Source organism: Ammospiza caudacuta, chromosome 1, assembly GCF_027887145.1.
Source record: "Ammospiza caudacuta isolate bAmmCau1 chromosome 1, bAmmCau1.pri, whole genome shotgun sequence".
In the NCBI taxonomy this organism is placed as follows: Eukaryota; Metazoa; Chordata; class Aves; order Passeriformes; family Passerellidae; genus Ammospiza; species Ammospiza caudacuta.
This window is the reverse complement of record NC_080593.1, coordinates 10,344,984-10,366,433: the sequence shown is the minus strand read 5'-3', so window position 1 is coordinate 10,366,433 and position 21,450 is coordinate 10,344,984. Positions and strand designations below refer to the sequence as shown.

General features: G+C 37.0%; 1 protein-coding gene across 3 annotated transcripts in view; it reads left to right on the top strand.

The window, feature by feature from the left end:
• The window catches only part of ESYT2 (extended synaptotagmin 2), a 79,950-nt gene extending 58,723 nt beyond the window's left edge, over positions 1-21,227 (top strand). The window contains exons 13-24 of one of the 3 annotated variants that reach the window (XM_058807645.1): positions 132-227; positions 3,047-3,148; positions 7,672-7,734; positions 9,642-9,716; positions 10,334-10,420; positions 11,174-11,323; positions 12,340-12,728; positions 14,830-14,928; positions 15,464-15,595; positions 16,917-17,022; positions 17,928-17,977; positions 18,136-21,227. In XM_058807645.1, coding sequence (XP_058663628.1) covers positions 132-227; positions 3,047-3,148; positions 7,672-7,734; positions 9,642-9,716; positions 10,334-10,420; positions 11,174-11,323; positions 12,340-12,728; positions 14,830-14,928; positions 15,464-15,595; positions 16,917-17,022; positions 17,928-17,977; positions 18,136-18,181 — 1,395 coding nt within the window. In that variant the 3' untranslated portion in view covers positions 18,182-21,227. The remainder of the gene's footprint in view (positions 1-131; positions 228-3,046; positions 3,149-7,671; positions 7,735-9,641; positions 9,717-10,333; positions 10,421-11,173; positions 11,324-12,339; positions 12,729-14,829; positions 14,929-15,463; positions 15,596-16,916; positions 17,023-17,927; positions 17,978-18,135) is intronic. The other 2 variants (XM_058807652.1, XM_058807659.1) reach the window with 2 other exon arrangements.
• The last annotated feature ends 223 nt before the right edge of the window (positions 21,228-21,450 follow it).

Below are 21,450 nucleotides of genomic sequence, written 5' to 3'. Positions count from 1 at the left end.
TGCTCTGAATTTGTGAATGTTTGCTTTTTGGAAGATGGTTTTTTGTTGTTTTTTTTTTTATTTTTTCAGATATGAGACAGAAATAGTAACACTTGGTTTCCAGGAAGGCTTACAGTGTGTTTTTGTTTTAGGTGCTAACAAGCATTAGAGCTGACAAAGACCAAGCTAATGATGGGCTTTCCTCTGCATTGCTTATTCTGTATTTGGACTCAGCAAGAAATCTGCCTGTAAGTTATGTTCTCATGGATATCCTTCTGTCTCAGAGTCTCTTGGGTACTCCCAGCATGTCTTGCTTGGTAGTGTGACACTGCTTTACTAACACACATTGTGCCATCTTCTCTATAATTCCTCTCCTTTCAAGATGTGTAATGTAAGGTCCACTTTTTTAGTAGCATTGTCTTTAGCTATATATTTAATAAAACATTATTCTTTAATCAGTGTGGTTTTTCTTTAAAGAATGCTCCTTTCCTGGACTTGAAAGGCTGCATGTTTTTATTCCATGATGTTTTCCATACATGGTATGGGATTAGCATGAGGAATTTTAAGGAACTAACTGGGAAACAACCCACTTCCATAAGTTCAGGTGAACTTGCTTGCTTTGGCTTAGGGTATTGCTGGAGATTTGAAGGTACTGAAGTCCTCACCATGAAGTCAATCCTGTGCACTTGATTTTACAGTGCCAGAACACTTGTATGAGATTTCTATCAGACTGTTTTTTGCAGGGTGGTTTATTTGCTTGTGCAAAACATAAAAATAAATCATTTTCTCTCTATGGATTTATCCTATGGGACTCTGAAATAACGTGTTTTGGAGTTTATTTCAGGTTAGTAAAGTACTGTTCCTGGTTGTAATTGATAGCAATAATAAATTTAACCCTACCGTAAAGAGATAAGTGAAACTTAACTGAGTTTTGCTGGTTTTCAGTATTGCTATTAGATGAGAGGTTCTGGAAGTGATGACTAAAATATTAATCAGAGAATACAATTTTGAAGGTTTGGATTTTTATGCATGCATTTTGCAGATTTTTCTGCTGAAACTTGGGTTAAAATTAAGTTAAATCCTAGTGGTAACAAATAAAACCTTAGTAGCCCAAACAATTTACATGACTGACTAGTGATTTCATGTCTGTTCCAGGGTGTATAGAGCAGAGTTTGGAAGTGGTATTTCTAGGCTATTTTAAAAGCTAAAAAGACTCATTTGGAATAGAGTTGGAATCCTCATGTTTCCTTTTTAACCTCACTGTATATTGAATTCAGGCAAAATCTGTAACTTAGCAGAAAAGAAATTCGAATTACTACAGTACAGAGTAAGCAGGAACAGAATAGAATTATGGTGTGCTTAGTATCAGTTTCAGAGTACTGCAACAGACAGAAAAAGTCTGTCTGCCATCTGTTTTGTGTACTAGATTCAGTTGAACCGATTTATGTATCTTCGTGTTCAACTACTGAATTTTACTGAAACAGCCACAAAGGTAATGTTTGGTAAAATACACTAAAGCCTCTTACTTAAAATAAGTGATGTAAAGTTCTCTCCTGCACCAGTTCCAATCTTTTCTACATAGCTCTGATTCTCTCTTACATGCTCCAGCAAATACTGAGGCTTTGTCATAATTTTTTTTTGTTTGTTTTAAACAAACATTCTCTAACATTGTCTCCTTCCTTGGGAAAGATGAGGTTGCAAGTCTCAACTTCTGCCTCTTTTTGCAGACAGTATTTTAATTTCAGTGCATTTAATCAGTAGATCTCTGAACTCTAGGGCACAGAAAGGAGGAGTTCTTTGCACGAAGCAGATAAATTAGGAAATTTGGGAACAGCATCCCAAATTTCCTATTGCTGCATTTGATATTCTGTCTACAGTATAAGAATTGCCTGGGTGGGTGGAGAATGATGGCCATAGAGTGGGACCTGTTTAATCCTCTTTCTTCTTCCTCTACCAGCCCAGAAAAGCAGTTGCAACAAATGACTCAGTATTTAACTTCAAGTAATTTTCTTTCCAGTGTAAAGAATATAACAGAAAGTAACATAGAACAATTGCAAATTCCATGTACAACTTTACTACAAAAGAATAATGTGATATTGTGTTAAATCAAATTTTCCAAAACCAGAGACCAAAAGGCTTCACAGTTATGTCAAATTGGGGGAAATGCCATGGGAATATTACTTTTATGCAGGAGAACTGAAAAGATTCCTGTGCATTCTAGAAAGAAAATGTCATGGAACTTCTACAGGAACTGCAGTTAATTGTAGTAATAGAGCTTTTTTATGGCCATAGGATTCTAATATGGAGCAACATTTACAAGACTAAAAACATGAAATTTGTTGGTTTCTCATGTTTTGCTCAAGTTCAGTCATAGGGGTTATGTAGAGAAATAGCAAATTAATCTCTTGGATTGCTTGTATTTATGGAGAACAGAGAATTCAATAGAATGGGTAAAATTACACTGACCCTTATTAATAGTTTGAAGATTTTTGTGCACCACTTTAATGTTACAGTGAGAAGTTTTCTACAGGAATTACCTTGAAAATTGCCTTAAGTGAATGCTTATCACTGGTACATTTTAGGTCATGCCTTCAGCCTTGTTTTGTTGGAGTTACAGTGTTGAGTTACCACAACTCAGGCCTTTCTTTTGCATCATAGCTGTGAGTTTCTGGCACACTGGGATGACTGATCTGGAAAAGAAATAGAAATGGTGTAGAAGGCTGGTCTCTAAGTTAGTAAACATTGGTTGGATCTGCCATATAAATCTGAACTACCAAGTCTGAGCCTGGAAAGTGGGTTAATATTATTGAATAATATATATAATAATAATTGAATAATTAATGAAAAAAATAAAATTCTAAAAGCATTCCACCTTGCTGTGCTACAGAAAGTTATTTAATGGATGAAACTATTTGTAATGAGAAATATTTACTTTTTGTTTCTTGCTGTTTTCTCTGGAATCCTTTGACTATTTTCCTTAACTTTTCTGTGTAGTAAAGCTGCTTATGCATTCATTCTGCCACAATCCCATCACTCTGCTTTCTCCTTCCATTTCCATCTTCCTAAGAGTATCTACGAGGGAAACTTTGGGTGTGGATACTTAAAAGAGAGGAGAGCATCTGGACTAGTCTTTTGTGAAAACACTACCTCACTCTATAGAGCACTATTTGTGAGTTCTCTGGTATTATTTGTATTGTACCTTTTCTCTGCCAGAGTGTGGATTAGTGCTACTAAAGCCACTCACTCTAGTGGAATGAGAGCATGCAATTTGTTTTCCTGCATGGTTTCAACAAGTGTGCATTGTTTTTGTGCTATTTTTATTGCATTTTAAAGGCTACTTAAATTTCATTGATCAGCATATCATTGGGTAAGTAAGTAACCTTTTTTGATAAAACCCAAGATAAGTTTGGTGTAAAAGCTCTTTACATTTAACTTAAATTGCTGATTCATTGAGAAATAAAATGAATACTGTACTAGCACACTACGTGCTCGTTAATTGTTGGCTTTTATTGCAAAGAAATTAAAATAATTAAATTGCAACCAATAGTTTCTTCAAAAGGTGATACACTCAATGTTTGTAAGAACTTGTAACCTCTCCACACTGGTTCAAGTTGTTTTAAAAATGGGTGCAGTTCTTGTGCTTCCCAGACTATAAATTCCCTTGTAAATTCTATCTCACTTCATGATGCTCCTTGTTTTGCAAATTCCCAAGCTCCTTTTCTTTTTTGGAAATTAGTCTGTAGTTGGGAGAATCCAGGCTAGGGTGAACTAACAAGTAATACTTTTTTCTTGAATTTAATTTTACAAAACTATTAAAAACTGATGAGCCTCTGAGTATCTTACACTTACATCTGGAAGTACAACCTTGGTATCTTCAAAAAGACTGAGAATCTGCTCAGAATAAGTATCTTTTTTACCAGACAGAGGTGGGTTTGTCTTTGGAGATTGTGCAGATAAATTTTAACTGGCTAGCCACATCATAATCCTTGATTTTAAAACACCTTTCCAAACCCCAGCAAAATCCTGTTCATTTCTCTGTAGAAGTTAATTTTAAAGTTTCTAAAAAGTTATAACCATTCTATAATCTTGTTTAAAATAAAGGAATGAGAAAGGCAATTTATAACCTACAGTTCCATCATCTTAACATCCAAAAATGTTGAGTTTCTATTTCTTTTAGTTACACCTGTACTAGATATATCTTAAAAGTAATTATCATTAAAAAAAAGCTGGATTAAGAATGTAGCCCTGATGTTTTTTGTGGATCTTAGGATCTTTGTGGTAAGACAGGTTGTCTGTATAGAGCATTTATTTAGAAATCAGACAAAACTTTCCAAATCCCTGAGTCGATTTGTGAGGCAGAGTGGAACAGCAAAGAAAGCTGGGTCTGGATTCCCTGCTGCAGCACTGGGAGCTGCCTGGCTCTGCAGTGTCCTGGGGGCTGCTCTGGCTGCAGAGGAGGAGGAGGTGGCTGAAGGCCAGGGGACAGGACAGGTCTGAAATAGCCCAGGGATACAACCAGCTCCAGCAGTCCTAGGACTGCGCTTGTTCCCAGGGCATCCTTAAACATTGGCTGTTATAAAACATTCCCACTGCAAGCCCAGTCTCTAACGTGGAACATGAGTTACTGGGGAAGTGTTGAAAAGGGAGCTCACTTCCTATGGGGAGAGGAAAATTCTGAGTGATCTCTGTTCCTTTCTAGATAGTTTATTCGCTGCTGCAAATCTAGGTTTGTGACACCAAGACATACACCCATGTAAATCTGTTTAGCTGAAGTTAAGGTATAAGAATTGTGTTAGTTTAATTTCCAGAAGTAACATGAGTTTTATGATAATCAATAGTTTATAACAGTTTTGGTGTCTGTGAAATTTATAAATTATCCATATTTTAAATGAGCTCTCACAGGTAGTGGCTGTCTTCTGGTTATCCAATGAGGATGCACACAGAGATAGCCCAAGCAACACTTAGTGAGTCTAAAGAGGTAATGAGTCATTCTCCAAATCATATTGAATCAGAGCTGGCTGAAAAACAAACCACTTTGTTGCTTGTATAATTTATGGATTTGTTATGAGGATTTACTGCAAATGTCACTGGCTGTTAGAGAATTCCACAGTGTCATTATCAGTGTATTTCTTGGATAACCCATCCTCTTTTCCTGTTACTGCAGAGACACTCAGAACCATACCAAGACTATTTTGTCACCCAAAGCAAGACCTTCCCTTTTTATATTGAGTATCTCCTTTCCTCCTCTGAGTCTCCTTCCTCCCAGCCTTTCAGCCACCATCTTCATGGACCTGCAGCTTCTTCCCTTGAAACCTGAGGCCTGGCTTAAAGACATTTGCCCCAGCTGATGTCCCTGTTGGCCTATCCTTGCTATGATTCCAGAGGAATTGAGATATGCTCAATATCCAGGAGTCAATGGTTGCCTGCCCTTATCTATGATCACATAGGTTTGGTTTTGACTTCTAAAATTCCTTGAAATAATAAGATAGGAAGGGAAAGATTTGTATTGAATATGCAGGTGCAAATGGGAAGGAAAAATAGTCCAGTAAGTTGAGTTGCAGTTTAAGATTCAAAATAATTTTGGTGAATTGTAGATGGCATCTGAAATAATGAGGTTCTCTATAGAGGACAATCATTGCATCCTTATAAATATGGGACAGAAATAGAAAGAAAGATTTGAAAAGAGATCTTTCTACAGAAAGAGATTTGTAGTCATGCTGTGTCATGTTGTTATGAAAGAAAACACTGTGCTCTGTGTAGAAAAGAGGATTGCAGCCTGTGAGAAGCATGGCCTAATCCTTTTCTTATCTTAGCCATTACTAATGGCCTACTCTTTTTGTTTTCTTAGCCATTACCAGGGCCCTGATCTTGGCTGTAGCAATTTAAGGTCTGGAGCACAGCACTGATGATGGCAGAGACAGTAACCATGGCTGGCAGAGAAAGGGACTTCAGCCCATGGAAATAAATAATGGAAGCACAGAAGGGTTTGGGTTGGAAGGGACCCTAAAGATCATCTCCTTCCAAGCCCTGTGCCATGGGCAGGGACACCTTGCACTAGATCAGGTTCCTCAAAAGCCCCATTCAACCTGGCCTTGAACAATTCCAGGGATGGGGAATCCACAATTGCTGCAAACAAAGCGACACTTTTATCTTTGTCAGAAAAGAGGGAACAGTGCTTCAACTCCAGGCAAAGAAATTTATGTGTTGAGGATTTAAAAATTTCTTAATGAAAACCAGTTAAGCATTAGTTCCAATGAGGAATAATAAGTTTCAATTAGTTTCAACTAGGGATAGTGTGCAGTCTCCATCTTTGAAGTTCTCTAAGTACAATACTAAGTTCCTAATGTATCAGATAAATCACTGTGGAAAATTCCATTATTTTATTTTAAGAAATATAATGTCCAAGAAAAATACCCCACAAAAGTAGTCAAACCTTATTTCTGGTTTCTCAAGTTTAAAAGTTGGACTTGATAAGTTCCTTGCTTGTAGATTGCTTCCAACTCAAAATATTCTGTGATTTTGTCCTGGATATTGTATGTTCATTCTGAAATAGAAATTTTCAAGCAGGATGCCAGGAATCTTTGTAATATTTTGGCCAACTGGAGTATATGACATCCCAAAAGAAACTGCAAAATAATATTTCTGCATAAAGGTTAAATCTCTTCAAATTTTAGTCACTTAGATTTTCATTTCAGAAAGGCATTTCTTTTGGCAAAGCATTAATACCAGTTCCTGTTCATAAACCAGAATGTTTTAAAAGGCCACTGTGCAATTTTTTATTGCCACAATCTACAGCTTCTAAAAAAGAATTATTCCTTGAAACAAAAATGTGTCTCTAAAGAAAAAGCCAGCCATAAGTACATAACTTGAAGTCTGTTTTATTTCCAAATCTTATTTTCTGAAATTATTTCTTATAAAGTGAATGCAATTTTTTCTAGACATTATTGCGTCACTTAAAGAACAATATATTAATCTTAAAATAAAATTCTAAAATTTCCATATTTAATGGAAAGCAGTGAGAGGTTTTGTCCTGCTTAGCCAGTTTAAATTCCTATTTTTAGTGTATTTACCTGTCTTCATTCAACTGAGTAAAGTAGCAGACTTCATTCTAGTTAGCATGCAGTGTTTGCATCACTTTTCTGAAGAGGCTTAAAGAAATTTGACTTTTATCATTATATAAATCCCTATCAATTAGGTGTTGTAATTTCTCCCACAAAAGGACTTTTTTGCATAATTACTTTACTTATCATCAGAGAAGCTTCTGGGTTGTGAAAATATGCTCAAACAAATTCTAAAAGGATCATTAAGAAGGCAGTTCATAGGGCATCAGGCATTAAATAAAAATATTTTGTGAATTATCTCTATTAAGGTAAAAAAATGAGCAGAGAAATAGAAGCAGAGGGAAATTGGGTATATTACTTTTAAAGCAGAATAAAATATCCAGAGGAGAAGAGGAAAAAAAATTGTCCGATTTTTTTTTTTGTTGTTGTTGTTGTGGTGGTGGTCCTTCATTATTTTGTTTTGTTTGAAAGATGTTCTGGTTTTTTGTTGGTTTGTTTTTTTTTTTTAGGTTGATTTTTTTCCCCCCTGCTTTGTCCTATGTTGTCATGTCATAATTAATTAACCTAGTGAAATTGCTTCATTGCATGTCTTATTAACCCTTCCTATGTTCATTCTCTCCTGATTTAAAAGAATAATCCATTAGAATTTAACCCTGATGGCTTGAAGAAGGCTGCTGTTCAGAAAGCCCTGAAGGTAACATTAATATAGTTGTCCATTTAAGGTCACAAAAGTAATTGGAAATGCACGAATGCCTGCAACACTCTGCTTCCAACACTGGATGGGATTTCTATTGCCAAATACAAATTTAGTGTAATTCTGTTTCACTTGAATTTGATTTCAAGAGGCCAGTGTCAGGATGTTGTTAAAATTCTGTGGTCTGCGGTAATTTGAACTCTAGATCAGATTAGGGGAGTGCAGGCTGCTCAGGAAGAGTGGGGAAAAGTGCTGGGAACTGATTTGTGGTAGTAACTAAAGAATGAAGCTGACATGAAAGCTAAGACATCTTCCACATACTGAGTGATACCTTATCACTCAGCTCTGAAGGATTGCTTTGGAATAATCTTGTTCCTGCTAGATATTTTTAGTAGGTTTTACATTTTTATATGGCTGCTAAAGAAATTTAGGCCAGCTTTTTGGTAGGCAAACTTGGAAAGGGCTCATGTTCAGCTGGAGGAACTTGAACAAGGGACAGACTTTAATAGGCTGTCAACAACAAGTCTGTCAGTACCTGGTCTAAGAGGTGCACTCTATGTGTGTGCATATTGCTACCTGCTTAATTTGATTTAAAATTATTCCTATTTACATATCAGCATGAGTGACAGGGTCTTTTATGAACTCCTGTACTTTCATCATTTTATGAAGAAAGTTTCAAGCATCATTTTGTGGACAAAGAAAAAATGAAGATAATGTCACCTACTATTTTAAAACACCATCAGTTGCAGTGTAATATGGCTTTGTTTCTGTTCTGTAAATCTTTGTATTCAGCTTTATTAGAGAACTAAATATTTTTTTCTTAGAACTCATAAAAAAAGAAAGGCAGCATTCATCCAAGAAAGGAGTGCTTTCTTAACAGCTTTATTTCTAAAGGAAAGTATGTGACATTAAAGTTGAGAATTATTAGTGGAAGTATGATGTCCAAAATGTAAGTTCAGATAAAAAAATCTAAGTGATGCCCTTTCTTAATTTAAAAATATAAAATTTTTAATCACTTGGTTGTAATTGTGACCTTACATGCATTAAGAAGATTTTAACTAACTTTCTATTGATATACCTGATTTTTCTACAGGGTAGAACTCAAAGTAACCATGTATCCTACATTTTCTAGGCTTTTTAAACTGCATTAACACCCGCTTGAGATGATTAACTTTCATGTCTAAATTTTCTTTCTGAATTGAATTTTTGTTAGATTAAATTGAAATTCATGAAAGAAACATACAGTTGGAATGTTCCTTTGTATATATGATTTGTTTCTAAACTGCTGTTTGTTTTCACAGTTTGATGTAATGCTATACAGCTGGTGAGCAAAGCTCAGATATGGCAGATGGTTGATTCTCTAATAAAGAGTATTTGGTAAACTGTAGAAATATCCCTCACATACATTATAGTGCATATTCTTTTTCCCCCAAACTGAAAAGTAGGGAACATCAGTGTTGGATACCACATCCAGTTTAATAGTTCTACAGCACTGTATATAAAGTTCCTGAGTTTGTGCTTTCTTCATATCTTCCATCTGCATGCAATATTCATTTTGCAGTTTTAACTATGCTTCATTAGCTTTGGGGATTGCAATGCTCATTAAAAGATAAGAATTTGCATCTTACCAGTTTCATTTAAAGAAAATGGAAATGAGTCTAAAACTCCTGCTTATTAGTAGCATTTTGCTTCAGCATATTCAGGTAGTTGGATGCCTTCATGTTGATGTGCTCACCAGCTACTCACCCGTCTGCCATTCCAGCCAGCTGAGTAAAACGCTGAGAATAATAGAGAAGCATGTAGTAGAATGCATATGATTTGTATTTTTAAGATGCAAACATTTAAGCTTCAGAGGGGAGAGGTTTTGCTTTATTCTGAAGGCAAAGTTTTTGCTTTTTCTTTACCAGTCAGGAAAGAAAATGAACAGCAATCCCAACCCACTTGTTTTGCTGTCAGTCGGACACAAGGCACAGGAGAGTAAGGTGAGTTCCTACTCTAGGCTTGGCTCTGTCTCCACATCTTTGGTGGGTCTGTGAGCTTGGCATTTGGCTACCAAACCATGGAGCATATACACACACTAAGGTGCCACCAGAACTGAAATTGGCAATAAGCAGCCAAGGATTACAACCTGTGACCTAAAACCACTTTATCAACCAAACCATGGCTCAAAGGGCCACATCCAGTATTTCTTAAACACCTCCAGGGATGGTGGCTCCACCACCTTCCTTGGCAGCACATTCCAGTGCCCAGTCACTATTTCTGTGAAGAATTTTTTTCTAATGTCTGGCCTAAACTTGCCCTGGTGCAGTTGCAGACTGTGTCCTCTTGTCCTGTTGGTGGTTGCCTGGGAGAAGAGGCTGAGTGGCTACAGCCTCCCTTCAGGCAGATTCCTGTCAGGGAGTTATAGAGAGCAATAAAGTTCCCCCGAGCCTCCTCCAGACTCAACAACCCCAGCTCCCCCAGCTGTTCCTCAGCAGACCTTGCTTCTCTGCACACACCAAATAAAATGCCAAAATGAAAAATGTGCTCATCTCTTGACACCACCTCCATTAGACAAACTGTCTGATAATTTGTGTACTTCCTTTTTCCTTAACTTCAGATTAGATACAAGACTAATGAACCAGTATGGGAGGAAAACTTTACTTTCTTTGTACACAATCCCAAAAGACAAGATCTTGAAGTTGAGGTATGTGTCTCGCTCTCTTTAGATACCTTTCTTTTCTAGGATGTTGCAGCAGTAAAAGTCACACATTAAAGGCTGTTATGAAATTAGGCTAAATACAATGTGAACATTGTTAAAATAATACTTAAAGTATTTTTTTTTTGACCAGGCAATGAAATGTTTATTTCCATTTACTACTAAAAGGAAGAAAGACTATAACTATGTTATTCATGTGAGAAAGGCTCTCACATGAATAACACAGTTAATGGCTGTCTTTTCTAATTAAAAAGAAATCCAAAATTAAATTTGATATACCAGTTTGGAAGTAGGACTCTTTCCCCTCTCACACCACGGAAGTATTCACTTTATCCAAATGTATCCCTTTACACTGTTGACATGTCCTTTACATAGTTCTAAGAGACTGAAGTGTAAATGAGTGAGGACTGTCTTAGTCACTCTTCCTTTAAAAGCTATGGGAATTAATTTTCACACAGACAGTTTGGAAACCCTGTAGTTATTCTGTTCATAGGTCTGGTAGATGTAGATATGGTCGTTACTTTTGCTGTAGGAGGAAAGGTTGAAGAAATGAGGCATTGAGTATATTTGTCTTTTTCTCCTTCAATGTAATGTCATCTTAAAATCAGGGAAACTTGGTTTAAGAACAAACTACTTTCAATATGGTTTGTATTTTTTGTTTTTAAATAAAAATGTATTTTCTATCTTTGAATTCTTACAAAGCAGATGATACAAAGTGACTTAATTTCTGTGTTCCTTCAGGTGAGGGATGAACAGCACCAGTGTTCCTTGGGGAACTTCAAGCTGCCTCTAAGCCAGTTGCTAGAGAGTGAAGATTTAACTATGCATCAGCGATTCCAGCTGAGCAACTCTGGTCCCAACAGCACTATAAACATGAAGATTGCACTCAGGGTACTCTAAAACCTTTCCCATTGTAAATATCTGAAAGCATATTTAGGGCTATGGTGACACCACTCCTGTGGTGACTCCTAGCAGCTTTTGAAGAAGCCAGCACATTTCCTTTGATGTCACCTGCAAATTGTCCTTGGGTGTGCAGTGCATCAGTACACAGAGATAGCCTCTAATTTAAATATATTCCGTTTGAAAACTGTAAAATGCTCAAAATGAAACAATAGTCACCTGCATTAATTAAAAACAATGTCTCCTGTGGTTTAAGGTTTGGAAATCATGTTTGGAATCTGAATTCCTTCAAATCTCTTTTGAACCCAGTGGGCTACAGATCAGTGAAAAAGCCTCTATCTAGAAATGGAACTGAGGTTTTGATGGTTTTAAAAAGTGAAGTGTATAAGGAAAGGAAGTACCTGCATAGTACTGGAAAAATTCAAACCAGCCCTTAGACATGTTGGAGTTTAGAAAACAAAACTTGCAACCTGAAAGTTGGTTTGTCTTTTTTCTCCATCTAAATTACTTGTTTAATGAGGTACTATATCTCTTTGCAAACAGTCACACTTCTGTTATTTTTCTTTCTAAAGCACTTTGTTGCTTATGTGTCATTAATAAATTAAAGCTACGTATAAAAGAGAAAGTAAGAAGAATCAATGAGAAAAAAATTGTGATGTAAAATTAAATTTCAAAACAGTAGATGAAAAAATTACAGAATATCTTTCCAGATGGCTGGAACTGCAAAGTAAATAGCATTTACACTAGAAGTGGGTAGAATATGGGAAGAGAATAATGAGGAGAATAATTCTTAATAAACAGAGAATTTCACAGTTGTGAAATGAAGTTACCATGAAGAAGGTGGAGATGTGCTTTGTCATGTAAAGTATTTCATAGTGTAGAGTTAGCAATTGTAAATGGTTTTGGTCCTGCTTTAGTGTCCTAACTTTACAACCTGTCACCAACCATTATTCTTGTCATTTGTATACTGCAAAATAGCAACACAATATGTATTTTCCTGTATCCAGGTCCTTTCTCTTGAAAAGCCGACAAGATCTCCAGATCATCAACACTCAGCCCAAGTTAAAAGGCCATCTGTTTCCAAAGATGCAAGAAAATCATCTTTTAAGCCTCAGGTTCCTGTCTCGCCAACATCTGACCCAAACAAGCCCGCTCCAGCATCCCCAGTGACTGACAGTGATAGAAAGACTGACGCGGCTGATAAGAGTCAGCCTGCCAATGCCAGCCCGCAGTGGCCGACGGATCTGAGCCGCAGCTCCTCCAGCCTGCAGGCCTCCAACTTCTCGTGCTCCCCCAGCCACCTGTCGGCGAAGGAGCCCACGCCCAGCATCGCCTCCGACATCTCGCTGCCCATCGCCACGCAGGAGCTGCGCCAGCGCCTGCGCCAGCTCGAGAAGTACGGGGGGCTCAGGGCTTCTGCAGCGCTTCCCAGCCCGTGCACAGAGGGCCACCAGAGCAGGAATTCACATTTCAGAAATGTTCCTTACTGCTCAGTCATTGGGATTTTCTGCTTCTTCCTGGTGGCTCAGACAGACGCTGCAATTAGAAGTTTCTTAGCATTGTGATCGTCTGCTAGATAATCTAAGTCCCACTTCTTCTCATAGCTGCACTTTGTAGTTTCATGGCAGTAGTTGCCTCTTTCACCACTGAATCCTATTAGCATTAATTAAGCCAATTAAGCTGGAAATGGTTGGTCTTTTAAAATAACTCAGAGGGATATTAGGCTATAAAGAATGTTCAATGGGTAGTCAGTTACTATGCAGTCACTGAAGATTGGTGCAGACATGCTTTCTTAAATTCTTGATTTTTTTTTTACTTGCCTTTACTTACCAAGTACAGCCATCCTGCTCTTAATAGGAGACTAGAAACTATTCATTCCCTATTCATCGAGCTTCTCTGTGAATCCTAGTGGAAAGATTTTATTTTTTATTTGCAAGGCATTGAACCAATTCATCTTCTCTGTCAGAGGTCATAGAATCAACTGAGTCACAGAGGTTGGACAGAATCTCTGGTTGATCATCCTTCTGCTCTAAACAGATTCCTCTTCAAAGTTAGATTAGGTTTCTTGGGCCTTGTCCAAACAACTTTTGGTTATCTCCAAGGATTGAGATGCCATAACTTGTTCAGCAACTCCAGTGCTTAACCACTCCACTTTTAAAATGTTCTTCCTTATTTCTATTGGACTTTATCTTGCTGCAGCTTGACTATGGTCTCTTGTTATTTTACTGTGTACAGCCATGAGGATTCTGACTTGGTCTTCTCTAAAATGCCTACTTTAAGCAGTGGAAGGGCTGCAGCTGAGTCTGTTGTTGGCTCTCTCTACAATTTGTACAAATACACCACCTGCTTATGTGCTCCAGACCCCCATTTATCTTCATAGTCACATGCTAACTTGTCTTGACTTTGTCAGGCTCTCTTCTGGTCCAAAACTGAGTTAGAGTTTGTTAATTGTGACAAAGATTGAAATCCCACTCCTCATGTAACGCACAAATGCCATACTTTGTCATTTGGTAAGAGTGGTAAAGCTACAGGTAATGAGGTCCTTTATTGCAGACCACATGATTTAGGCACTTTGAGTATTATTTTTTTTTATTTCAACTAAGAAAATACTGAAATTAAATCTTTATTCTATTTTTTAAGTGAATGACTTGGGAATTTTAATGGATCAATCACTTTGTAGTAGATATTCACAAAATAGGCACTCTTCTCCCTTGAAGATAAGATCCTTCAAGTGGCTGAGAAGTGGCAAATATGGCACACACAGTCCTGTGTGATATGGAAAATACTTACAGACAGCTCACACAAACTAAAATGAGCCTTTCATGGAGATGAGGGAACTGCATATGCTGACCATTCTGTAAAACACAAGTTCTTAAACATGGTGCTTGCTTTTTAGTTAAACATGACCTATAAGTGTAAATTTTTTCTAATCTTCTTTTCATAGAAGATTCATATGAACATAGAAGATTCATATGAACTATAGAAAAGTAAAATGGTTGTATTTATATTGAGCTTTTACAGCAGGAATTGTGGATTGAAATGATCACTGTTTTAATCCCAAGAATATTTACATTTCTATGATAAGAGAATTCAGAAAATAATGGGCTGATCTTCTAATTGGCTTCTGGTTTTAGGTAAGAGTGGCCCATGCCTGAGGTTTTCATTGCAGTTAGCACTATTATTCTTTCCAATTTCCTAGATGCTGCTTTGATATTTATTTTAGGGCAGGCAAATTCTTTACTTGTAATGAAGAAAGTCCCATATTCCTAATGACAGGAATACCTGGCCTATTTTGGAGAGCAGAGTTGTTGGCCAAGGAACTGTAGCACAAGGATCTGATGAGGACGTGCTCACAGACTTACATGGGTTCTCTTCTTTCCCATTGGTCTAGAGAAGTTAAATGGATAATACCTGATTTCTGGGAAAACTGCTCAGTTAAGTCTTATTTCTAATGTGCATTTTAAAAACTAAGCATAATGTTCTCTTTTTTCCTGCAGTGGAACAACTCTGGGGCAGTCTCCATTAGGACAGATTCAGCTAACAATTCGTCACAGTTCACAAAGAAACAAACTGATTGTGGTGGTGCATTCCTGCAGGTGAGCATACCATACACTATTTCATATCTGGGCATATTTCTCTATAAAGTTTGTCCTATCCTGACTTACTCTTAAGTGGATTGGTTAATCATTCTTCTTTTTGAAATAAAATATGCATAAATACAAAAATATTCAGAGCTGTGCTCAGAATCAGGAAAAACTTTGTGGAAGATTTTGCTCTGATTTTATATTTGTCTATTATGCCTCTCTATATTTGTCAGATTTTAAATGAAAATGACATTTAGATTTTTATCAGCAGTATATGAAAGCTGTTTCTAAGAGACTGATTATTTTACAGAATGACCAAAACACATGATTTCTAAAAAGCCATATCCAAACTTCAAATTAGAATTTAGGAAACATTGCATTCCCACCTCTGCTCTCTGCTTAGGTCATTTGGTGTTGTTCAAGTCACTCCATTTTGTGCAGGGGAAGTGCTTCATGTTCTAAATTAAGTGATGGTAATGTAGACATTTATATTCAGCAATGTTTTGTTGATTTTCTAAGTGCTTTTCCTTGGTTTTCACTTCCCCAGAAATCTGATAGCGTTTTCTGAAGAAGGATCCGACCCCTATGTGCGAATGTATTTATTGCCTGATAAGAGACGATCAGGAAGAAGAAAAACACATGTATCAAAGAAGACATTAAACCCAGTGTTTGATCAAATGTAAGTTCTAAACTATGTGTAGTAGTTTTGTATCATGTAATTACAAAGCTGTCAAATCAAGATTTCTGTGCTTACTGAAGGGTGAGCTGTTGAAGTTCCTGGTTGTCAGCATTAGACTTGATCATACCTTTCTCTTCTGCTGTAAGAGCTCTTCTATCCTTTTCTATTCCCTGTTATCACTACAGCCCTTCTTGCTGTTAGCAGCCACTTCTGTCTTTCCTGCCTTCCTACACCAGTTCCATGGCCCTGTGCTGTAGCTCAGCTGCAGGATTCGCTCTCCTGGCAGGTGGTGAGAACACGAGTGCCTTTAGCTGGCCAGTGCTGCTGCTCTCCCTTCCTGCCACAAAGCCTGGCTGGCTGAGTGCCTGGCTGATGCTGCCAGCCTGTGCATGCTCACATTGCTCAGTCACTCTGTGGCACTTCTCTGCATCCAGGGAGGCAGGAAATTTCCTTGTAGGTTATATCCTGGCCCATATGTTGGTAGTTGTAACAGCTTGTGCAATATTATATTGCATAAAAATCCTTATCCTTGCACTCATCTTTTTGAAAGTAGTTTCCCTCACATGTCTGCCCCTTATTCTCCCACTCTTTGGTTTTCAATAAAGACCTTTCTCTACTGACAGCAAATGAATTCAGGGAAAACACCACTTCAGTCCATTCTGTCAGATCTGTAAATCATTAGTTAGAGACTCCAGCAGATTTTCTTGGTAGTGCAGCTCTCTCCTGTTCATTCCAGGTAATTGATTTATTTTACCATGTGCCTTTCCAAGGAAAGTGTATTGCAAAGCAATAAAGCTATTTAAGAACTGCAGTGACAAATTGATGTGGGTTGTGGTATAACCTTGTCCTGACTTTGTCTAAGTTGCAGCTCTAGTAAAGAGCTATCTTTGATACTTTTCTTTAGCCAGACAAGAAAGAAAAGGAGCTCTGGTTATCAAGTACCAAGGATCAGTAAGACTGACCAGTCTTTTTCTTTTGGAAAATGCTAATACTGAGCTGTCAGTACAGCAGGATTCCACATTCTCTTTTCTCTAGTCAGTGCTTCACCTTTGCCTCCTTTTGTCTTGTTCATGGGTTTGTTTTGTTTTACCAGTGGTTTCTAGATGCCAAAGGTAAAAGAAGTCTCAAACATTTGATGTTGATATTGATCACTGTTTTCAAGAAAAAATTTAGGCAAAACATAGGAATTTTTTTAAATTTGTCTCAGACCTCATTTTTTAATTTGGGGAGGAAGATGGTTTCGTTTTGATTTGATTGGCTGTTTAGCTGAACTGGGACCTCTGGTACAGAATTCCCTCTAATACATCTCTTTGCCTGTCAGGTTTGATTTCAGTGTTTCCCTGCCTGAAGTACAGAGAAGAACACTAGATGTAGCAGTGAAGAACAGTGGTGGATTCCTGTCCAAAGATAAAGGGCTGCTTGGCAAAGTAAGTTAACAATAAGCAAATTCTATTAATCCAGCTTATAAAAAACAAAAATCCTCTTGACATATGAGTTAGTGTTGATTGTGATTGAAGCCTGATTCAGGAATGAAGCTTTCAAAAATTACAGGTGCCTGAGATGTCAGGCTTCAGTAAGGGAAGGAACAATCTGCAGAGCCAGACTTAGAAAGATGAGGCAGTAGTCTCTTCTAGGGAGTAATAAGTTCACAGTAACAAAAGAAATGTGCTTGTCAGACTAATCATGCTGTCAGAGAAAGGAAAGAACCAGTAGAAACCAGGCAATATTTCAGAAAATGTTCAGACAAAACTGGAAAGACAAGTACTTAGGGAAATACAGAAGTAATTAAATCCCCAGTTTGTAAAATCCATGAGAAGGAGCTGCTCCTGGAGACATTCCCAAAGCCAACAGAGCTGCTGTGTTTGTGACTTCAGTGTTCTATAGGCACACGTTAAATCACCCGATTGCTACACACGTGATTTGGGGCATGAAAATGGAATAGTAAATTCCTACACCCTTTCAAATTGCCATATTTGAGCTCTGTGAAGAGGATGAGAGATACAGAATCATGGTCTGTTCATGGTGAGCAGTGTCCTCAATTTTCCTGTTCATCTGGAAGGCTGTTAGTTAGGAACACATCTGCTGATTGCCACTGCCATGCTATGCTGTGCTCTGGGACTGCACCACTGAAGGGTGAGGATTTTAAGGTCAAAAACAGCAACTTGAAACTTTAGGCAGATAGCAGAGAGCTGTGATGACAAGGATATAAAACACATCATGTACCAATGGCATTGCTTAACTGTAGTTGACAGGATTGTCAGATTTTTATCTGTAATAGAATTAGAATGAAAGGCACACACAGTGCACTGATTGGTAATTTAACTTTCCACAGTTATTGATACCTCTGGCATCTGAAGAACTTGCTAAAGGCTGGACCCAGTGGTAAGTATAACATTTCCTTTATTAATAGTAATACTACATGCTAATGTTAATACCACTGTTAGTGTTAATAGTAGTTAATGATAATTACTTTGTTAATAATAGTTTTAATAGTACATGCTAAATGTAAAAAACCAATCCTTTGGTTTTTTCTTTTTCAGGTATGATTTGACAGAAGATGGTACAAGGCCACAGGGTGCAAGTTAGGCCCATGGACACCAGGAATTCCTCATGCATAATTTTGCCAACCTTTATATATTTTTAACGCGTTGTTTTCAGAGATGTACCAATGTTATTTTTATAGCTTTACTGATTTAGTTCTTAGACACATCCCCAATAATTTTATAACACTTTGTCATTTTATGTAGACATAGCCATCCTCATTGTTAAACTTTGTATTTTATTTTGCTAAACAGTTTTATGTGTTACTGTAATGTGCAATAGTACAGTAAGGTAACCTTTTGTGTTTCAATTGATCTTTATGATGGCTGTACCTATTAGAAAGTGAAAAGAACATGTTCTGCTGTTTTCCTGCCTTGTTTTATATCTCACCAAGGTATACTGTACCATGTAAATATATACTATTTTTTTATAATTCTTTCATGCTGGTTTGAATTCAGAAGAAAATTAGGTAAAGGATAAAGATATTTTCTTCTAAATGCATGTTAATTTCTTCAGATGAATCTCTTTTGTCTTTGCAGCACAATGGTCTTAATCATTTTGTGATACTCTGCAAAATGAAACTGCAGAAAAACATTTTTACTTTATTGTGTTTCTGGCCCAGTGGGGCTAGCTTAAAATGTATAAAACATTAACATTTTAATATTTATATATAAATGTATTATTGGGAAATCATGCTATAGAATATTATAAATAAAAATGAGAATTCTATAAATATTGTATAAATAGAGGATGAGGTCCACAAATAACAGTTTCTAAATCTGAGTTTTCATTTAATGGAGTAAACATAACAAACAGTACAGTTTTATTATACAGGTTCAGTTGGATTTCGTTATTTATTCCTGTACTCTGGAGTACTGGACATGTGATCTTTTGAAGGTATGAGGACATGGATTTTTCTGTATTATAAAGATGTCTAGCCACTTTAAACTGTCCCTACCACCATGTTTCACTGATTTATAAGTAGACAAATCAGCTTGCAGGTTAAGTTCATATAGTAGGCATATGTACAAGACATATGTTATTTTTATTACACAGTACCGTGCTAAAATAGTATGTTATGTGATACCTTCTGTAATCCTCAAATAAACACCAGTAGGTAAGGAAGTGGGGAACTGAGATAAAATTGACTGTCTTTGACAGTTGCTTCATTGCTGCTTAGTATGTTTGGTGCATGAACAAACTGCACATCAATGGTGCAGGCAGGTTTCTGAGCAATGCTGCTCTCCTGCAGCATTGCCCTGGGCTGGGCAGGAGGCAGCAGTCAGCACACACTGATCCAGGCAGGCAGGGTCTGAAGGGAGACTATCAGCCCCAGCAGCTGAGCTCATAACTCTAATTTTATGAATTATGGGACTTCTATTTTTGTGTTCAGAACTGATTTTTCTTTTTCTGGTAAGTTTTTTCAGACTGTTAGAAAAATGTGCATTAAGAATCTAAGAGAACAGCTTGGCTTTTGCAAAGCCAGTGTCCTCATCCTTGGAGAAGTATGCAATTAGACAAAGTATATTATTTAGCTAAGATTCTAGAATGATGTCTCAGCCAAGAAAGAATTTTAACGTGGAATGATAAACTCCTGAAATTAGCTTTATTGCAAGAAAACTGACAGAACCTTAACTCTAGATGTAGAATTTGTCTACATTACTAGATGTACCAAAGTGCCTACCATAGATGTAGCTTTTTGTCTTTTTCAAGTCTAAAAATTTAAGTTTGTCTAAATTCAATTTAACATGAACATTTGTTATGGTTATGTGTGACCTGCACCATACACCTCTACAGTGATGGCCTTCCCATTGCCACGTTTTATACACAACAATTTTATCAAACAACCTTACATTGTAAATTGTACTGTAACTGCTGTTACTGGGCTGGGCAATAGAGATTCTTTGTAAGAAAACATTTCCATTTGAAGGCTTCACTGTATATTGGAATGTATGAGTAGCTATATATACACTCATCAATTAATAGAAAATATATTATGAAATACATATTTTCTTTGCTAGTTCTCCATTAAGATGTTAAAAATGGAAAGACAGAGAATTGTTCTTAATGCAATGAAAATGCAGAAACCAAATGCTAATCTGAATAAATGAGGTCTAAGAGTGGCAGTTCAACATAATTGCCTTTTGCCTTTGTTCAGTCTGAGGTGGAAGGATTTTTTCTCTACATTTTGGCCAGTGACTGCACAGAGTTTGATCTGCAGCCAAAAAATAGGGTGTTAAAGTGATTCACTGTTCCAAGTCTTAAGTGAAGTCTGGGGACAGAAAACTGCACTTGAACAAAAAAAAATTCTGTCTTCTAAAGTTTGAAGGTGGAAAATAATGCTGTGTTCAGGCAAATGTGAAAGGATAGCACAAAGTGAGTAATTGAATAAAGAATATAGGGCAGGTTTTCAAAATAGCTCACTACCTAAAATTAGGGGTTGGTTCTTAGAGATACCATTTTCCATTTAGGAATCTGAAATGAAGAGACTGAACTGTCATTGCAATTCAGCAACTAGAATTCCCATAGTCTATAATCAGTTCTGGATGCCAGATCTTCAGAAGCATTCTCCTGAGTGAATTTGGATCAGACTGTGAGTGCCTAGATGAGACTGATTCTTTGGATAGTGGATGCAACTTTTGTATTACAAATTCCAGTTGTTCCATTTATATGGAAGTGGGAAGGACAATTTTGCCTCTGGGCAAAAATTGCACCTCATTATCAAGTCATTTCTTCAATGTCAACTGATAGCTTTTCATGTAGTTCTTGTTATCCTGTGCCTTAAAATATGAACATATGAAGATGTTTAAGACATGGTTAAAAAATAAGCTTTGTTACCTGTATGTACCAACACATGTTCTGTACTATTGAAACTGTTTTTAGAATTACTCTGCTTCACTGACAAGAAAACCAGCTTTCTTAACTATAGCAGTGGTATAACTCAAACTCAAATCAGCATGCATATCACTTGGAGGTGGACTAAAAGAGTTTTAATTTTCTGTCTTGAATCCTTTATCAGAGCTGCAGCAAATGGTGAGAGTTAAAATGAGAACAAAGGGTAATCAATTTTGTACAGATTGCCTTTTTTGCTCATGTAATTCTACATTATGATGCATGTATTTATTCAATAAATGGTTCGTATGGAGGTTGGTGTGTTGCTTGCCTCTGCACACACACACACACACCCTCTCCTCTCTTGCATATCCCTGTTCTAATTGGTAATACAATGAACTGAATTTTCAGTCCTGTAGCCAGACTCCTGTGACCTAGGGAGCCTTGCTGTAAGGTCTGTAGGCAGATTTTTGGATCTTACC